At 44.7% G+C, this 19,291-nt stretch overlaps 1 protein-coding gene across 1 annotated transcript; it reads left to right on the top strand.

Moving 5' to 3' along the window:
• Positions 1-9,749: 9,749 nt before the first annotated feature.
• On the top strand, positions 9,750-13,965 carry HOXA11 (homeobox A11). The gene is made up of 2 exons (XM_032109126.1): positions 9,750-10,413; positions 11,909-13,965. The coding sequence occupies exons 1-2, from the start codon at positions 9,750-9,752 to the stop codon at positions 12,139-12,141; spliced, it is 897 nt and encodes a 298-aa protein (XP_031965017.1). The 3' UTR covers positions 12,142-13,965.
• Positions 13,966-19,291: the final 5,326 nt, after the last annotated feature.

Consider the following 19,291-nt stretch of genomic DNA (forward strand, 5'->3'; position numbering starts at 1 on the left):
AGACAGACAGGTATAACAAATGTTATACTTTTTCCCACCCAGTGAATAATCTGGTATTTAATCTATCCCCGCCTAGAGCACTTGGCAGTAGCAAAGGTGGTTTGCTATGGGAAATAAACCTTGACAGGAGCATATTTCCGAAAAAGAACAAGTATAACTCTAAAGCTATATCTTTTTTTTTTTTTTTTTTCCCCCACTGCCTTTTGCTCAGAAAGATTCCCGTCTAAAAAATCCGGAATGGCCTCTAAAGCAAAAAGGAAAAAAATGTGGTCCGCAATATTGAAATATTCAGAAAATCGCCCATTGCTTCTAGAACAACTTTATATATGTACCTATATATATAATTCTGAGAGAACGGGTAAGAATCTCGGCCTTTAGCCTATAAATTAAAGCTATTTAAAAAATATCTACGGCCTAAATAAAACCCCATTCCTGGTGCATTTCAGCATTCTCCGTGGGCAGCATTAGCAATAAAATCAAGACAGCGTTTAATACAAAAAAAAATATTGGCAGGCGCTAAAAGGCCGTTTGTCGCCATTCATAACATTTAGATGCGTTTCAATGCACTTTCATGAGGATTTGAAGAGATGTCCTTGCACGCTCTCGGCCGGTAAAGGAGTCCAAAAAGAAGAAGGGGAGGGAACCAGGGGGTGGTTTTCCGCCCGGGACGGGGGCAATGTGGGGCGGTGGGTGCCGGGACGGGCCCATGCGCCCCGGCCGCTTCTGCGGGGGTCCGGCCGCGGGTGTTCTGGCCACGCCGTGAGCCTTTCCCTGCCCCCTGGGCCCCCTCCCCCTTGAATGCAGTTGATTCATGAACTAGGGTACGAAATGCTAGCGTTCATTAAGTCTTATCCTCCTCCCTCCTCCCCCCCGCACCCCCAAAAAGAATTTTTTTTTTCTCTCCAGTGAATAGCTTCAACATGGCGTACTGCAAGGCAGAAGCTTTGCCCATTCCTAGATCTGAACTGTGATTAAACATCCCCAAAGAGAGCATCTCTCTTCCTCCCTCCGCTTCCCCTCCCTTCCCTCCCCTTAGCGTAAAGCGCCCTCTTCTACGTAGGAAAGGTCAAGTCCTACAACGCACAACCCACGGTCATTACTGTACTGTGACCCGGGGTGTACTGGGGAGGAACGGCCGGGTGTCTCGTGATCAAAAACACAGGGACTTCTTTCTTTTTTTTTTTTTTTTCATTTCTCCTACTCGTGCGACGGGAATCCGTGGAATTAGACAGCATTTTAGCCTCCTGCAATCACCTTGTGTGCAAATCGCCATCGGAAATCCTAAGGGACCAGGAGAGAAACAGAGAGAGGGGGAGAGACAGAGAGGGCGGGGGAGAAGAGAGAGAGAGAGGACAAAACAAATAGCTATAACAGTAATAGTAATAATAACAGCAATAATCGTCATTAGCCTGTGCTATCGCCGCATTTTGCCTGAAGCTGGCAGGAAGGACAATGTGCCCCAGTGGTTAGATTTCTCTCCATCTAAAGGAAAACCAACTAGAACAAAAAAAATATATATAAACCCCCAAATCAACAGCAACCCAAGACACTGAAAAATCGAGAAGAAATATTTGGTGGACCGTGTATATTTAATCTGTAAGAGAGGAAACCAAAAAATATGCGATCCATCCTCACTGATCTGGAGATCTACAGCCCAGCGCGGGACCCTAACTGTCAGTCTCCGTGGGGATATATTCTTGCACAGGCGAGAGACTTCTGGATGCTGGGGTAAGATTTTCGTGCTCTTCCTGGAAGCGGCTCAATGTTTCTCCTCTCCCCCTGCTCGGTGGTGAACTAAGCAAACAAGCCAACAGCAAACACCCACCCGGTACCCTCGCAAAAAGCCCCCTGCATGACTGGAGCAAAGTCATTCGGGAAGCCTTTGTGGAGAGTTTCCCAGGCCCCTGCTCTCCCCTCCAGCCCACCCACCCACCCCACTCCCTTTCTCCCACGGTGTGTGAGGCCGAAGTGCCGCTTCTCCTTCGGGGACCTGGGGGAAGGCGGCTGCCTGAGCTGATGCTGGTAGAGCCGAAGAGCCGGTTGAGAAAAGTAAGACTGTTTCTCCCAGCTTGGGTGCCGGCTCCACCATTCCCAGGGATGCTGCTTTCCGCTCTAGCATAGGTGGGAAGCAAAGAGGGCTCTTGGCAGGAAGGTGCGCCAGGAGAGGCTGGGGTCAGAGCAAACTTGCAGATAGAGCTTAGAGCTGCTGGTTGTTTGGCTTTGTGCAGCGCCGTGCTGTATTGCAGAGCTGGGTCAGGCTGCATGGAAAAGTGTCTCCTGGTTTTTATCCCCGGTTGTTTTATTTCCGTGTACTTGCCTCTGAAATCATTTTAATCATTCAAGTGCCAGGGAGGAGGGTGGACGGCTGTGTGGGGAAGAAATACGGGGAAGGATGTTTAACCTGTCTGCTTTTCGCCATTGTTTGTGAGTATCTAGAGAGAAAAATGCCAGCCGGGCATTGTAACCTGTCAGTTTTAATTAATCTGAATTTCGTCGTAATCGCCTTGATTCGAACGCACTAAGCAAATTGCTTTCATTTATTCCTGATCGTATAAAACGACCTACGTAGTTGGCTTGGGTGAGGAGTAATGGAAGATCGGGTTATTTCAAGCCTGGCTTTAGCTTTCGAGATGGCTTCGGGTAGGCAAAAAAAAAGAAAAAGAAAAAAGAAGAGGTTTTTTTTAATACAAAGCAATCTTGGATGCGTTTCGTCTCCAGCTAGTGGCTGGTTTACATTTAAATATGTGAGGACTTCTAAATACCGTGCTGTATGAACTCTTGATGGGCAAATAAAACCGAAAGAGAAAGAACGAGTAACCCCCCCCACATTGCCTGGTCCCATTCGGGATGTTTTACCCAAATTCCCCCGGGTTCTGCGGTGTGGATCTGTCATGCTTATGCATCTCGATTTCTGGAAGATGTGATATTAGTATCAGCATTTGTTGAAAAGTCGGGAAAGGGAAACAAACGGGACAGTGAGCGGGCTTCCACCCCGGCATAGGCAAGAGCAGCCATATTAGGCTTAGAGGAAGAGCTCTTTTAATGGGTATCTTTGCTTTACATATGAGAGAAGAGACAAGAAACGATCCTTACCAGCTGGCTGAGCTGTACATGGGCATATGATTGCATCCTAAAGTGCAGCACGTACTTTAAACGCGTGTTGTACAAATGGCTTCCTGTAAATGTTACACAAGTACAGGTACCTTAATTATAATACAATTCTGAGAGTCCATCAAAATATGAAGTTGGAGCTTTGAAGTCGTTGATTTGACAGTCTCGGTATAGCGATACTTCCTGTACCCGCCCCCTAAAACAACCATTGATGAAGAAACGTCTTTAGTTCACGATATGTGAATAAGGCTCTCCTATAAAGTTAGCAGTGGTACAGTAAAATCTGATGTGTTTCTTGGCGAGTTGGGCAAAATAATTAAATAAAAAATCGGAATACCTTTATAAATCATTGTTAAAATTTAATGTGCATTAGAGAGAACCTTATATCCTATAAAATTCAATTTAGCTTAGAATCCCAGTCAATTACCTTGACGTGAATTTCTGTGGCATAGTGTGGCTCTCAGCATCTCGGAAACAGTCTGACTATGACAGGCTGGTCTCGGCGTTGAGGCATTTCACTTTCTGTAGTGTTCTGGGCTTAATCTAGAGGGCACATTATATATCTCACAACTCTCGTGTGTTGTTTATATCCCGAATTGGTAGGCAGAAAATGCTCGTTTGCCAGAGGCAACATGATAGGATTGTTTTTCTTCTTCTTCTCACTGAATATATTTCCTTGATTAACAAATCTAAGGTCAAGTTCAAGGCATCGATTCTAGCAATACTTTCAAATGTAAGTCGACATGGGAACGTTTTGGCGGACTTTTTTTTTTTTTTTTTTTTTTTTTTTTTTCAATGTATAGAGTAAAGCGGCACTCCCGGTTGCGGGTGAACTTTGCATGGGAACATCGCCTGGGATATGGCCGTCCGCCGGGATAACTGTCGATTACTAGCACCTCGCTTTCAAGGGACCACTGGGGATGTTCCCCTAAATCGCTGTGCTTAATTCTTCATAAAATACGCTGACACGAAAGGGGATTGGTACCTACTTACTACAAACGGTGCTAACCACACGGTGCTTTGTGGGTCTGGGTGGGAGTCGGTGGAAAGTGCCTGCTTTTCTGTACTGGTGCATTATAACGAAGGAAATTTTTGCAGTTTAGAGCCCTCCGCTGGCTCTAGACACCCCTCTCCCGCAGACTAAGTTTGCTAGAAGCCTCTTGCACCTGTATCTGGATAGACGGGGGAAAAAAAATGAGCGACTGTGTGTATGTTTTCATGTGCCAGGAAAGCCTCCGAGGGTGTTCAAGGGGAGAAAAAGAGACATTTATAGAAGTATCGTCAGTCAATCAATTTTTGGTATACTAGTTGGTCTGAGAAAAGATCTTCTTAACGTCCGTCTTATTGCCAGCATTGTCTTTCAGGGGCAGGCTCCGAGCAGTAAATATAAACAATTTAGAGGGGTTCAGCGCCCCGGGACCTGGGAGCTCAGGGCTGGGGAACAGGGGGGTGAGGAGACACAACATCGTGAGAGACTCCCCGCGCGTTGGGAAGGCGCCGGGAGGCTGTCAGAACAACAAATCGTTTGTCTGCTAGAGACCAAGAGAATAGCTGCCGAAAACATGAAGTTATCTATCTGGAAGTAGCTTCCTCTCCTGAAAAAAAGCCCGCAATATTTCGGCTTCTTGCAGCTACTAGAGTCAGAGAGCCCTCGGATGTTCATCAGCGCAAAGGGATGCAAAATATCATGATTGGTCGCCAACAACGGGTATACATCTGTAGGTCCGTAGCCGTTTAATCCTGATATTCAAACTAGACGGGAGGCTTGAAAGGAAAAAACCAACCACCTTCTTAATTTCAGCAACTGAAAAGGGCACAGAGGGTGACGGAGGAAAGGAAAGGATTTTGCTAGTGATATTAAAAAATAATCTAACGTATTCTAGCGCAGACGAGTGCAGCCTTTTGAGGTGTTCAAGCCTCTAAAATAATGTAATGTGGTTAAAAAAAAAAAAAAAGTCAGAATTACATTGACTTAAATCCTGTTTACATTTTCTCGTTCTATTTAAATGTATTCTCAAATTTCCTAGCAAAATCACAACCACACCGTTTCACGTTTTGGACAATAAGTAGCTGTCCGTTGTCACAGTACGGGGCTTCCATCTCACCGTTATATACACATAAACAAATATATATATAATTAAAATCATCTATTATTTAAAGTTTTTAGATAGCTATTGTAGCACCTCATTCTATTTCAATCTTATGGAAACATATTTAGTTTCAAAAAATAAATAAATAAAAATAAGTGTATGTATAGTTTCTTTCCATAGCAGACAAAACGGCAAATAGAAAAGAAACGCCTTTTGAGAATTTCTGAGCCCGAGGTATTTAAAATCCAAATAATAAGCAGGCTTTTCTAAAGCTGCATTCCTGGCAAATTTTGCGACGAATTATCGCCTTGTGCCCCTATTTGCACTGGTAAAGGTGGGAAGACGGTGCGCTTTTCGTTGGCAGCAACATTTCAAATTCCCTAGTGCTGCGTTTTTCTAATAAGCCTTTGTAGACTGTAATCAACCCTCAATTTTACAAAACACTGTCCTAATTCCTTAGATGTTTTCTCCTGCTCGAGTCCTAATACCCGCCACCCTCCCTATGAGAGAGAAGCAGCAGAGATTGAAGCCAGCAATCCTGTAATATTTTAATTAGCTCCTCTTGACGCAAATTCCTTCTAGCACACGTTTCTCCTGTTAATTAGAGGCACCCACCCTGCTGGCAAGGTAAATGGTTGGCTTCAAATATTTTTCAAGCAAAGCCCGGTACAAAAAGACGATTTAGATACAATAGAACTTGACCTTTTGAAGAAGCAGTAGTGAGTTAAACACTTTCCTTTGCACGCCATCTGTATATGTAAGAGCTAGACTATCGAGGCGTCCTAGTTCTGTTTATATTCCTCCAAAGAAGAGATGTAACTTTTTCTCCTCCCTTTGTTTAGCTTAGCTATGGGTAGCAGTCTCCCCACCTCTTGGCCACGCTTCTCCTTTGCAAAACCGTCTTGCAGCAGAGGTTCCAAATTCAGAGCGGTTTTACCCTCTCTAATCCGGTCGAAATACATGGGAAGGCGTAACGAATGCATTTTGCTTCTCCAAACGAAATGCCTGCCTTTGTTTATGTTGTTCTCAGTGAGGTTAGCGAGGGGAAGGCTCGGTTTTCCCCATTCCTCAACGCGGAAGTCCCAATTACTGTATTAAAAGAGCAATTCAACATTAGACCAAATAATCAACATTGATAATTGTGCTGAACACAGCAACTTAACAGCAGGCTGCCTGCAATTACCCACACATTCCGGGACTTTAAGCGTACATTATCTCTTGTTTCACTTAACAGCAAATAAAGCAGAGAACAGCCTGTGCCTTGGGTGTCTACTCGCTCCCAGACGAACTGTGCCCCCCTCGGTTTTCCGCATCAACCTTCCCCCTTGTTGTGCAGGCGGCACCCGGAGGCATTTTGGGGTCCCCCTGCGTTACAAACCCGCTTGAAGAAATAGGCTGCTTGGTTGGGAGAGGTGGGGGAGAGAGCTCGAGCGATTCAAAAGCAGGCATCGGGGCTGCACGTGTGCATGCTGTGCAAGCACATATATGCCCAGACACACGCACACCCACGCACACACACTCCTATTTCCAGTTGCCTTCTCGCCCTTCTTGCCTTAATTTCCCTTTGTTTCGCAGAGGCAGCCCCGACCTCTGGCACGGCGGAGCCTCGCACGGCGCCGCAGCCCCGGCTGCAGAGAGGAGCGGCAAAGAGCCCCATACAAACCTGTGCCAGCTCTGCTCCCCATTTCTAGCCCCAAGGTTTGAAATTTATTGAAATGCAAGAGGGCGGCTGCAGTGAGTCCGAGGAGGTGGCGTCCCGCGATTAAGTGTTGGGCAGCTCTGTCATGTCTGCTCTGACACAAGCTGAAGTTGACTGCCAAAGTGCTATAAAACCGCAGGTCAGTCTAGAACTGTTTTCGGTTCCCCTAGACGCGCCGTGTTCAATTATAGCCTTAAAAGCCCTAATACAAGTGCAAGAATTTGTTTGCCATCACACAGAGGCGGGGCGAGGCTCGGCAATGGTGGCGCCTTTGTTATCTCAAAGTCACTGAAATCCTTATACATTCCTTTTTGTTCGAAGGGAGGAGTGTCTGCGTGTGTGCAGGGTGTGGGGAGAGGTTTTTCATCGACGGAACTGAACGGTGCGGGTATACAGGGAAAATAACCAATGTTCGGACACCAAAAGAGGGCTTCCGACCCCCCAGCCCACTCCACCCACCACCACCACCACGACCACCCCCCGTAAAACACCTAGGAGGAAAGTAAATGTGAGCAAAATTACAGCGTTAAGGAAAAAGCCAACCAGAGCTCTTGTACACCCCTCCCCACCTCAAGTTAAAAAAAAAAAAAAGAAAAAAAAGAAAAAAAGAAAAAAAAAGAAAAGAAAAGAAAAGAAAAAAAGAAAAGAAAGAAAAGAAAAGAAAAGAAAAGAAAAGAAAGAAAAGAAAAGAAAAGAGAGGGAGAGAGAAGGAAAGCCCCCCAACCTTTTTACAATCCCTAAACGACATTGCAGTCTTCTGCTAGCAATTTTGACGACATGCAATCTCTTTCCATCCACTTTCTAGCAAATATGTCAAGCTGGAAGATTAATTCATTAATTTCAAGTTCAGCTCACAGACGTGCGGTAAGCATAAGAAGTTCTTGCAGCAAACCAAAATAAAGAGTTCATTACAGGGATACGTCCAGAGCATTTGATTTGTGAACGGTAACCCTTGTAAAATAAGAAAAAGGCATATAAACATTAATGCTAATAAATTAGTTTACTCCACTACAAAGTAATTACTTGATAATATTGAATTTACAGCTTGAATTCAAACGCAACAGTTAACTATAATGTAGGGGAAATACATAATGAGAATATTTTCTCTCTGCACAACATGATTAGATTTGTTATTGGGTCGGTTACGATAAGCTAAGCAATAAATAAACAAATCGATGTTGACATTTAAATACCGAAGATCTCCAGAATTTACTAGAGAACTTTCTCCGGATGTATAAATACTTCCACAGCACTGCAGAGGAAGAGGGGGGAAAATCCAAATATTATTTCCCTAACATTTTCGTTTCCCTTTCACTACCCTCCCAAGTCCACGGGGGCACGGATCTTGAACTACGTCTGATTTCCTCAGAGTACCGACTTCACAATTAGCCTTTTGCCATTCTGCTTTTCTATTTTGATGAAATCCAGCCGGAATTCAAATATTTCTTTTCTGAAATCGAGCATCAGAATAGCAAAAAAATACTTTTCCGAGAACTTAGGGATGTCCGTGCCTCAAAAGGTGCTGTATTCTTTGGCGTATTTCTCTGTTTTCTTTGGCTCTGCTCATTCGGTGGGGTGTGCATTTTTATTGGCAGAAAAGCACTTTTTATTCTCTGCCCTGTACAATCCGCTTTCTATATCATCCCTTTCATGCAACAATAGTAAAAGTTTAACCAGGTTTTTAAAATAGGTCTCCCTGGGTCTCAGCCTTCAGCGACGACACAAAGCTAAAAGGAAAGTATCTCGGTACGGCGAGTTTGTTCCTACGGGTTAACAGTATGTCAAGTAATTTTAACTAGGCTTCTGGCAATTAAACTCGGAGTATTTGTCAAGCCGGGGTAGCCAAATATCCACTGATTTTCCAAGCATTTAGCCGCAGTGTTAAGGCGGAGAGATCAGCAAACGGTCTTTAGCTCCGTGGTCTGCACTTTAAAGGGCTTGCTGGCTTTCTGGCGTTGCGAATGAGGCAAGGGACGATTTGGAGGGGGTAAGGAAGGGAAACCTGCGTCCTGGGAACCCGACATTGTTAACTACCTCCAGTAAAGCTTGGCTGAAGCCGCGCGGGGTATTTGAGGTTAATATGTAAGTAAGGGAAGGAAGACACTAAGCGCTTCGGAAGTGAACATGAATGCAAGCATGTAATCTATTCACCATGAAAATCAGTAAAGACTTGACCCTGGCACATTCTTCCTAGTAAGGTTTCCAGAAAAAACCCTTAATGGTGAGGGCTTTTTTCTCTTTTAGGGGGGAGGAGGGAAAGCCCAAACCAAACCAAACCGAAAAAAAAAAAAAAAAGAAAAAAAAAGGAAAAAAAAAAGGACGTTTTCTTCAGGAGCGTTTCCTCCTCGGAAGCAGCTTTCCAGAAGAAAGCGTGCGTCCATCTCTACGGTGCCCTCCTTCTCGTAGCCTGCCAGCGAGCCGCCGAACGCCCCAGCAAGCCCACAAACAAACAGAAAGGTCTCACCTAACCCTGAGGGGAATTGATAAGCCTCTCTGCTCCAGAGCCAGAGGGTGCCAGGGACCGGGCGGCTAAGTCTGGGGCAGTGGCAGGGCGGCTGTGTGTCCCCCAGGGCTCCCCCCCGGCCAACCTGCGCTCGGCTCGCCCCTGGGCGCTGGCGACGAGCTGTTGCTTTCCCCCGCGACGGCCACAAAGGGAGCGGGGCCCGGGCCCGCCGCTCGTCAATGTCAACGTCGGGCCACGTGACCGCACCTCCCTGCCGCCGCCGGGAGAGCTCTCCACGTCAGCCTACGTCTCCCCATCTCTTACTTCACGGATCCGCTTCAAAGGGGCAGCTGCGTTAGAGAATCATGTTAAGCTCAGCTAATGCGGAGAAGCCGAGGTAGCCCTAATGATGGATTTTGATGAGCGTGTTCCTTGTTCCTCTAACATGTATTTGCCAAGTTGTACTTACTACGTCTCGGGTCCTGATTTTTCCAGCCTCCCTTCTTTTTTGCCCCAAACCCCGTCTTCTCGCCCTATGACATACTCCTACTCCTCCAACCTACCCCAGGTCCAACCTGTGAGAGAAGTTACCTTCAGGGAATATGCCATTGATCCCTCCAGTAAATGGCACCCCAGGAACAATCTGCCCCACTGCTACTCCGCAGAGGAGATCATGCACAGAGACTGCCTGCCTGCCACCAACACTGCTAGCATGGGCGAGATGTTCGGCAAAAACACAGCTAACGTCTACCACCCCAGCACCAACGTCTCCTCCAATTTCTATAGCACGGTGGGCAGGAACGGGGTCCTGCCCCAGGCTTTCGACCAATTTTTCGAGACGGCTTATGGCACGGCGGAAAACCTGGCCTCGGCGGACTACCCGGTAGACAAGAGTGGCGAGAAGGCGCCCGCGGCCGCCGGGGCGGCGGCGGCGGCAACTTCAAGTTCGGAGGGCGGCTGCAGCAGGGCGGCGGCGACGGCGGCGGAGAAGGAGAGAAGGAGGCGGCCGGAGAGCAGCAGCAGCCCCGAGTCATCTTCCGGCAACAATGAGGAGAAATCCGGCAGTTCCAGTACGTATAAAGGCAGCGCCGGAGCGCTTTTAGGAAAGGCAGCTTGAAACCTAGCGCACCGCCGCTGTTAAATTTTTATATGCTGTTTTATAAGCATATAAGGTTTATGAAGGGCCTTTAGATTTCCCCCAACAAAACTTTGTTATAAAAGGCGAGATCACGTGTTTAGTGCTGAAATTGGCCGTGAAATACCCACCGGGCAATGGATGCCTAAAAAAATTTTTTTCTTTTTTTTGCTCCTTTTTTCTTTTTTCTGCTTTTTAAAGAAAAATAATAATAAAAAAAGAGTTCCGTGGTCAGCTCTTGAAAATATAATAACGTTAGTTCTGTGCCTGTAAATTCGGCAAAAAAAGGAGATCCTGACTCCTTTGATATCAATGTAATCCAGTGATTTTATAAAAGCCATGTGTTGCACCAGAAGTCTTGTTAGGAGCTGAATTCAAAGCCTTCGCCGTTTTAACGATTGCACTAGAATAGCGTTTAACAGATAAAGTAGCCGCCTGAACTGTAGCAATATATTAAAAGAAGCAAATTAACCTAAAGCTGGCCTTTTTGTCTAAAGGAAGCCATTTTACTAAGGCACTGTGGCAATTACGTGTTGCCTTCTGTCCAACAGTTTGTTACTTACAATTGTTATTCAATCTGTCAAAGTCTGATTTTTTTATGTGGGCTTTTTAAAAGGCAAAGCTAGTATACGGCCGGGGGAAAAAATACCTCGACAATGAACTGTACCAGAAAAGGAAGTTTTTAAAGGGATAGCAACTACGTTTAACGTAAAGAGCTCCTGAACCTTGAAACCTTTTATATTCTGCTTAATGAACTTTAAAACCGTAATGGCTAATCGAGAGGAGAATACCTCGATGCGGTGGAGAGCGTGCTTGAAAATAGCCGGCTAGGGGGAGAAGGAGACGCCTCAGCCTTGGGCTTAGGGGCTTTTCCTCTGCTCGGGACGTAGAGACGGGATTAGGCCAGGGAACGAGGGCGAGATCCAAGCGGGTACGGGCTCGGGGAGGGCTGGGCGCGGGCCCCCCCGCCCGCTGCAGCGCTGCCCGCTGCAGGCAGCCAGGTGATGGCTGCTCCCTGGGCAGCTCCGCGTGCGTGGGGGCGCCCGGCGGAGCAGCCTACAAAGGCTTTCCTCCGGCTCGTGAAATCCGCAAGAACCCCCCGCCACCACTCTTTCCTCCAGCTGCCCTCCCCGCGGAGGAAGCGAGGACGGATCCCCGCGTCTCGGCGGGGGTTTCGCCCTGCACGCTGCCCGGGGCCGCGGCGCTGCAGGAGCCGGGGTGTGCCGGCGGGTCCCGGGCCCGGCTGCACGCACCCGCCAAGGCAGAGGGCTGGCGCCAAGCCCCGGACCTACCAACGCCGACCTCGGAGCGGGCAAAACGCGTCTTTTGCATGTTAACGTGCTTTGCCGGAGAGTCCCCCCATTCCATTTCAGCCCCCGCCGCCGGCCACCGCCGGGTCTCAAATGTTTCTGCATTTTTTCGCTCCACAGGTGGACAACGTACGCGTAAAAAGAGATGCCCTTACACCAAATACCAGATTAGAGAGTTAGAAAGGGAATTCTTCTTCAGTGTCTACATAAACAAAGAGAAACGCCTCCAGCTCTCCCGAATGCTCAATCTGACCGACCGTCAAGTCAAAATATGGTTTCAGAACAGAAGAATGAAAGAAAAAAAAATTAACAGGGACCGATTACAATATTACTCAGCTAATCCGCTACTTTAAAACTCATAGCGTTTTTCAAGATGAGATTAAATTCAGATTTCGCCCTTGACAAGGTCAAGCCACGGGGTTACGTGGAGGAAGGAGGTGTGTATCTGACGGGACTAGAAGAATCTAAGGTTTTACACACATGTAAACCTACTCTGGAACTGCGATGATAATTTTATATATATATATTTACATATCAACTGGAATCGATTTGATTTTGACACACATGGGATCCATTTCTAAACGTGCACGTCACCTCTGAGTGCAAAATTCATACCTCTTACCTTTCCAGGCACTGCGGCTCACCCTGCCACCGCTTTCGGCAGGCACAGGCGGGGACGGTCCTCCTCTATCCCCGGACTCGCCCACCCTCGGCCCTTTCTCGCCCCTGTGCTGCTGTGGAACAGCTGTCTGGAGATTGCCAGGTCGGGCTCACCCAACCAGGACCACTGCAGAATATAAAGTCTGTGAAATAATCTTTTGCTCTTCCTTAGAAAAATATCTGGGTTAGAGGCAGTGTTCCATTGCTCATGGGTTTGAAATAAGAATTGAAGGACGGAGACACACACACACACACATGCACACACACACAGAGAATTAAAGGAAGGGGGGATGTCATGTCTACACTTTCCCGGGGCCAACCGCGAATAGCTGTAATATGGATGTAGTGATGGTTATAATAAAGTTTCCTTTGGGGGTGTGGGAAGGTATGGGGGCGAGGGAAAAAAGACCTAAATGAAAGACTTAATTATTTACTTTAAAAGATCAGGTATAAATTCGCCATATGTCGTAAAGAAACAATCACTAAAAATAAAATTAGAAAAATTTAATTAGCTCTTGTTTTATTTATGACAACAGACTATGCGTTGCCATCTTTTTGGAGACAAATCATACACAAATACTAAAAATAAATCGGCAAAAAAGTGTGAATTTCATCATTTTAACAGAAACAACTCCATAAAGGAAACTAACCTTCTGGCTTCTGGCTCACAAACTTTCTTCAGGAAATACCTGTGGAGAACGACAGTTTAGCAAATACCACACAACACTTAATTGAAACTTGGAGTTGTGCAATGCACTAACATTGGATCATTAAAATAACTCTATTGCATGTTCGTTTAAAGGTGACTAGTGAGGAGTTTAAACAGAAGCCAAACAATGTAAATATGGTAATTTTGTTGTTGTCTACTTTAAATGTCACGAGCGCTACTTTGTCGCTCAGTCGACATATGCAAAGAATGGAGAGTTGTTTGGACTTATTTTAAATATCTATAAATATATATATTTCCCTGCAGGAACCAAAGCGTGAAAAAATGCAATTAAAAAAAAAAAAAGAGAAAAAAAAGGAAAATATTTAAAATTCTATATCAGTTTACAAAGGATACGGTGTTCTATCGTTGAGGTAATTTGCTGTTGAGAATATCTGAATGTATATTTCATACAGGAACGGTGTTTTACAAGACTTGTAAATAATAAGAAGAAAAAGAACCCATGACCTATTTTGTTCGAATGCCTTTTTTTTTCCCCTGATTGATTTTTTTTGTTGGTGGTTTATTTTGGTTTTTTTTTAATTGTTCCTTTGGGGCTAAAGGGTGTGGGATTTCTTTACATGTGCAACAAAGTGGTGATAAGAATGTTTTTGATTAATAAATTTTACCAAATGGATGTAATTTCTTTGTCACAATTCACAAAATGCAATATCTTTATATGACGTCACTGTTTTCAGTATGTATCATCTATATGTATATACAGTTTTCTTTTAATATGCGAAAGTATTTGGTTGCATGTATACAGTGGAACAGCGCACAAGGAAAATAAAAAAAAAAAATGGAAACTTTATATTTTTACTCTGGTGTTACGTTACTGCATGTTCTTTTATCCAATGTAACTCTGGGACCCGAAATTCCTCATGACCTTGTTCGGTCATTTGGGGCGAATTACTCTTCTTTTGTGAACTTCGTCGTTAAATCTTCTACTCTGGAGTTAACAAGTGGACCTGGGCTTGTTTGGGCACAGTTTCAGCGGGTCACAGGAAAAGGAAAATTAAGTGTGTTCATAGCTCGCTACATGTTAGGCCTTCTTATCCTGCCAATATCGGCGGGGCAAGGTCCTATGCTCGAGGGTTGGATGTGCCATTGCTGTTTGCTCCCCGCCAACGTGTGTCCAGGAGAAATGTTTGTCAGTAGCGTTTGGGACACATTTTATAAGCTGGCACCAAAGGGAAGGTTCAAGCCGTTTGATGGATGTGGCCAGAATTTAGGAGCCTTAAGAAAACTGTTGTCTTTCAGGAAAAAATCCGCATGGCAGTGTGGTGGAAATGGACTGTTTGAAATTGTCCTTGATCTCCAACGCAGGGAGGGGGTGGACTGAGGTGGACAGCGGGGGGAGGAGGGCAGGAGGGAGAAAGTTGGAGGGGGCTGGGGGGAGAAAACCCCAAACTCCAAACAATAGCTGAGATAGGAATGTGTTTTGAGAAGAGTGTTTGAATCTTTAATGTTGACCCTAACCCTAATCAGGAGAAGAAAATGCATTCTGGTTTTGCATTGTTTACTGGCTTTGAACTTCTGTATTGCTTGGACATCACCCATAACCTTGAGGTGAAGGACTTACTGACTTGGGCCTTTGTTGACCACTGCCACCCAGCCAGACAACGTTTACCCAAAGGAAATCTTGAAAAATGAGGGGGAAAAGAGGGGACTTTGTTTGTTTGTTTGTTTGTCTAGTATGCAAGGGGGAAAGCCAGTTAAAAGGAGACAGGCAGATGGACCGACAGACGGTGAGAGAGGGATAGAGGTACGGATGGAGAGCTGAATGGCAATGAAAGTTAAGCCTGAAAGCTTCCTTTCCTGGTTAAAAATTAACTGGTATTCAGAGCCAATCCAAGAGACAGTAAAAACATGGAGTTTCTGTGGTCGGGGTTTGGATTTCCTAGCCCAATAAAATCGCATCCTCTGTGTTGCTGTGACATTGCGGCCATAAAAACTGTCCGTGACTTGTCCACTCGCCTGTACCAAATGCATCGCTATAAAGGCAGTGGAGGCTCTTCCAGAGGTTTTTACACCGGGAGGTGAGCGACCATTGCTCTCCGCCGCCACCGCCGCCGCCGTCTGTCTGTCCGCCGGCCCTCCCGCCGTCCTGCCGCGGGGCCCCGGCGGGCGGGCGGACGGACGGACGGACGTCGGTCGCGGTTTAGGGGCTGCTTTGCCACAAGATGGCGATCTTCAGATCAATGTCAAAGCCGCCCAGGGCAAGGGAGCAGCTCTGCAAAAGGAAAAAAAAAAAAAAAAAGGAAAATCTTGGCCTTTGTTCACTTTGCATCCCTGGAGCCACACGGGTAATTATTGCACTTACCGGGCTCCGCTGTACAAAAAGCCGCTCGGGATGCCGGGGGAGGGGGGAGACGCTGGGGCTTCTCGGTGGAGTTAAAGCCTCTGGGGTTAGGAAATGCGTGAAGGTAAGTGTTTTATACGTCTACCGGCATGGACAACGGCGAGGAGTGTGCAGGGACTGGAATGGTACCCTGTGATCTGGGGTGGCCCTTGCCCCGACTGCTGAGCACCGCGGAAAAGAACTGTAAGGAGGGGAAGGGATGCAAAAAGTTGGTGATTTGGGTGTGAAATAATATAGAAGGGACTTTCTAAGTTGCAGTTGACCTTTTATTTTCTCTTCGTTTTGGTCAGCCGCGTGGAAAATCCACGTTATCTGGAAATATTTTTTCAGAATAACTTGTAGCTTTCTTCCACTTATTAAAAAAAAAAAAGTAAAAAAAATGTAGCATTGGAAATATTATGAAACTTGACATTTATGTGTGGAACAGTAGGTGTCTTCAATCAAATAGATCTATGGCAACACAGTCTGCAAATGACAGACAATTCTGACGATCTTATTAGTCTTGAACTGTAGTTTAGTTAGGGTCGTTTGGTAACTTTAAAGGGTAGTCTGCTTCCTTGCAGCTGGACACAGATTGTGGTAAAGAACTTTTGACATACTTATGCTAAAAACTGTTCATGTGGTTGCATATTAAGTCAGATTTAGATTTCGATTTTCTATCTTTCTTTCTTTCTTTCTTTTTCTTTCTTTCTTTCTTTCTTTCTTTCTTTCTTTCTTTCTTCTCTCTCTCTCTCTCTTTCTCTCTTTTCTCTCTCTCTTTCTCTCTCTCTTCTCTCTTCCTCTTTCTCTTCTTTCTCTCTCTTCTCTTCTCTCTCTCTTTCTCTTTCTCTCTTTCTTTCTCTCTTTCTTTCTTTCTTTCTTTCTTTCTCTCTCTCTTTCTCTCTTTCTTTCTCTTTCTTTCTCTCTTTCTTCTTTCTTTCTCTCTTTTCTTTCTCTCTTTTCTTTCTCTCTTTCTCTCTTTCTTTCTCTTTCTCTTCTTTCTCTCTTTCTTTCTCTCTCTCTTTCTTTCTCTCTTTCTCTCTTTCTCTTTCTTTCTTTCTTGCACATGTGCTGTAAACAAACAATAGTCACTCATTCCCGTGTGCTCAGGGCTGCTCTGGATTGTAGCTTTGAAACTCTATCCTCTCTACGAGTATCCCTAACTCCAGGTTACTTTTCATGCCCATAAAATTTTCACATGTTTTTCTTATGTCTCCATTTGAGAAGGGCGGGAGGGAAGGTGGTATTATATGGAGGAGATACTGGCTTGGCTACATATTTTAATACACGTGTCTCTTAGGACAGAGTTTTAAATATCTGTCCGGAAAAATGAGAAGTATTATTTTGTCCTTTCTCTTCTATGTATATAATGCCATTTGCCTCCAGTATTTTTTTAACTGTGCTTCCAGGAAACTGTTGCAAGTGTAGTTAAAAGCACATGCTCAGTCGACAGAGAGCAGTTTTCAGATGATTATCGGAACCTATCGATTTCATCAAAGACGCTCCATTAAAAGCTCAGGGATGTTGATCCCTTTTGACTTCCCCTCAGCAATGCCAGGACGCGAGAAGCCACGTGAGAAGCAGGGAGATTTGAGGGTCCCTTTGCAACATTTCATTTTACACCAGTCAAGTTTAACTCCGCATATTTGATCAAATATTTATTTTTCCCCTTGTTGTTTCCCTGTCCCATTCAATACTTGGCTGAATAAATCAAAGGGACCCCAGCAGCAGTTAAAGCGCCCTCTGGTTACGAATTGTTTACTGACGGCCGCGGTCATAGGATAATATTTTAAAAAAACAAGCTTGTTTCTTACAATAACTGTTTATTATTTCACATTATTTGGGTTTGCATGTTTTGGAGGGAAGAGGGGAAGCCAGCTCAGTGTCTACACTGTGTTTAATTAATCGTTTACTCAACTTCAGCTCACATACCACATCCAAACCCCTGGGAGGCTTTTTCATAAGCTCACTGGGTTTGTGTTTTGTTGTCTTTTTTTTTTTTTTTTTTTTTTGGGGGGGTGTCTCACAATCTTTTCATTAAATGCTCTGAAATCGAAACTTCTGGCCAACGTGTGTGTCTGAGAGCCAAGATATACCACAACAACAACAAAAAAATATTTGTTTATGCATCCAGATCTTCTTTAAAGGGAAAACAGCTACAAAAAGGGAGAAGGGCTGCAGTTTCAAATGCTTAATAGAGCTGTGCGGCCCATCTCTCGCAATAGAAGGGGTACACTTAAAAGACAGACTTGGGTGTGCAATATTTTCCCCACACATATATAACCCGATACCGTTGTTACTTCTGCACGGTGTTTGGGGCTCTCCGAACAATGGAAAGCCCCGTTGCTTTCGTCAGTGCCGGAAAATGGCGAGGAAATAAAGCCCTAATGAATTGGTTTGGGTGTATTTTGTCCTGCCGCACACTAGAATTTGAAGCTTGTCAGAATTACTTGCAAAATATGTTCCTAATCCAAATAAGTAAAACGATACATGTATAATATGAAACACAGTTAGGAGAGCAAGCCTCTGGATGGCTGGAATAAAATTAAATCTCAGCCTAATTTTTAACAAGATAATCCGCCAAAACAAGCCAACCTCCCCAGCACCACCACCAGCGTGAAAGAATTTCTAGTAAAGATAAAATTAGTGGGGCCGTCATTTGTCACCTAACTTGGCACAGATGCAGTTTCTAAACCTCCTGTCTGAAATCCGCCTTCTTTGGAGCAAATCCAGAAAAAAAGGGAAAAAAAAAAAAAAGAAAAGAGGAGTCTGGCACACACACACGTTCCAGGCAACTGACAGTTCCAATATTAAATAACTATAGTCTGATCGCATTAATTTTTGGAGCTGTATAAAATGCAGTCCACGGCTGTATTCTCAGATAGGCGGCGCATGCACTCCTGCACAGACTGCAAGGCCGTTTACGTTTTCACAAATTGCAGCTTGCCCGTGTCTACAAATAAAAGCATATTTTAATTAGCTCGCAAAATGCGTCTCTGGATTAACAGCGCTGATCTTTTGGGTTATACGGGCCAATAATAAAAAGATAAATCACGATTTAACACGATACGTTTTGAGATTTCCAGTCAGAGTTTGCTTAGGCTGAGCTGTCGGTTTTTATTTATTCCCTTTTTGTTTTTAATTTTAGTTCAACCAATAAAACGTCTTAACGACGCTATTAATGCATCTATTATATTTTTCTTAGATCAATAAAATTTTATTTTGATAGTATTGTCTATGTACGCCATGAATTTAGATTCTCCACGAAAGCACCTTCTCGCCGGCTTTGATATTTATCAGAATTTTATTTGCTCGGTTTTATAGACCCTCGGATAGCTTTACTTACAGAAGTAGAATTAAAAAGAAAGTATTTCTCGTCCCCTGGCGTCTACAATATTCTTTAAAATTTCTTTTAAATAGGGGTTAAGTTCCAAGGGACACATTGTTAAGCACTGGTAATGCAGTAGCTACACTCAGCGCATGCCAAATTAGCTCAGTTTAGTCAGAATTGACCATTATCTTTTATAGTTACGAATCAAGTGAACATTATTAGTTTTACTTCACTGGGTTTGATGATGCTGGTTACTATTTGCCTTGGCCTTGTTAGCGATTAAAGAAAGCAGAGATAATGCAACGCCGAGCTGAGTTCATGATCTAGACGGAGTCGGTGCCTTGACCATCAAACCGGCACCGTTTCCTGCGGTCAACACAGCACCCCACGGCAGCTCCCGCAGGACCTGACACGGGGCTGGGGTAGCCCACTGCTACAAAACCTAAACAGGGAAGCTAAAGAAAA

This window comes from Corvus moneduloides, chromosome 1 (assembly GCF_009650955.1).
Source record: "Corvus moneduloides isolate bCorMon1 chromosome 1, bCorMon1.pri, whole genome shotgun sequence".
NCBI classification, from domain to species: Eukaryota; Metazoa; Chordata; class Aves; order Passeriformes; family Corvidae; genus Corvus; species Corvus moneduloides.

What these genes read in the sequence shown, in the direction of transcription:
- HOXA11 (XM_032109126.1), top strand. Translation starts at nt 9,750, where the DNA reads ATGATGGATTTTGATGAGCGTGTTCCTTGTTCCTCTAACATGTATTTG. An exon ending in GGAGAAATCCGGCAGTTCCA is followed by an intron (nt 10,414 to 11,908) that starts GTACGTATAAAG and finishes TTCGCTCCACAG; the next exon opens with GTGGACAACGTACGCGTAAA.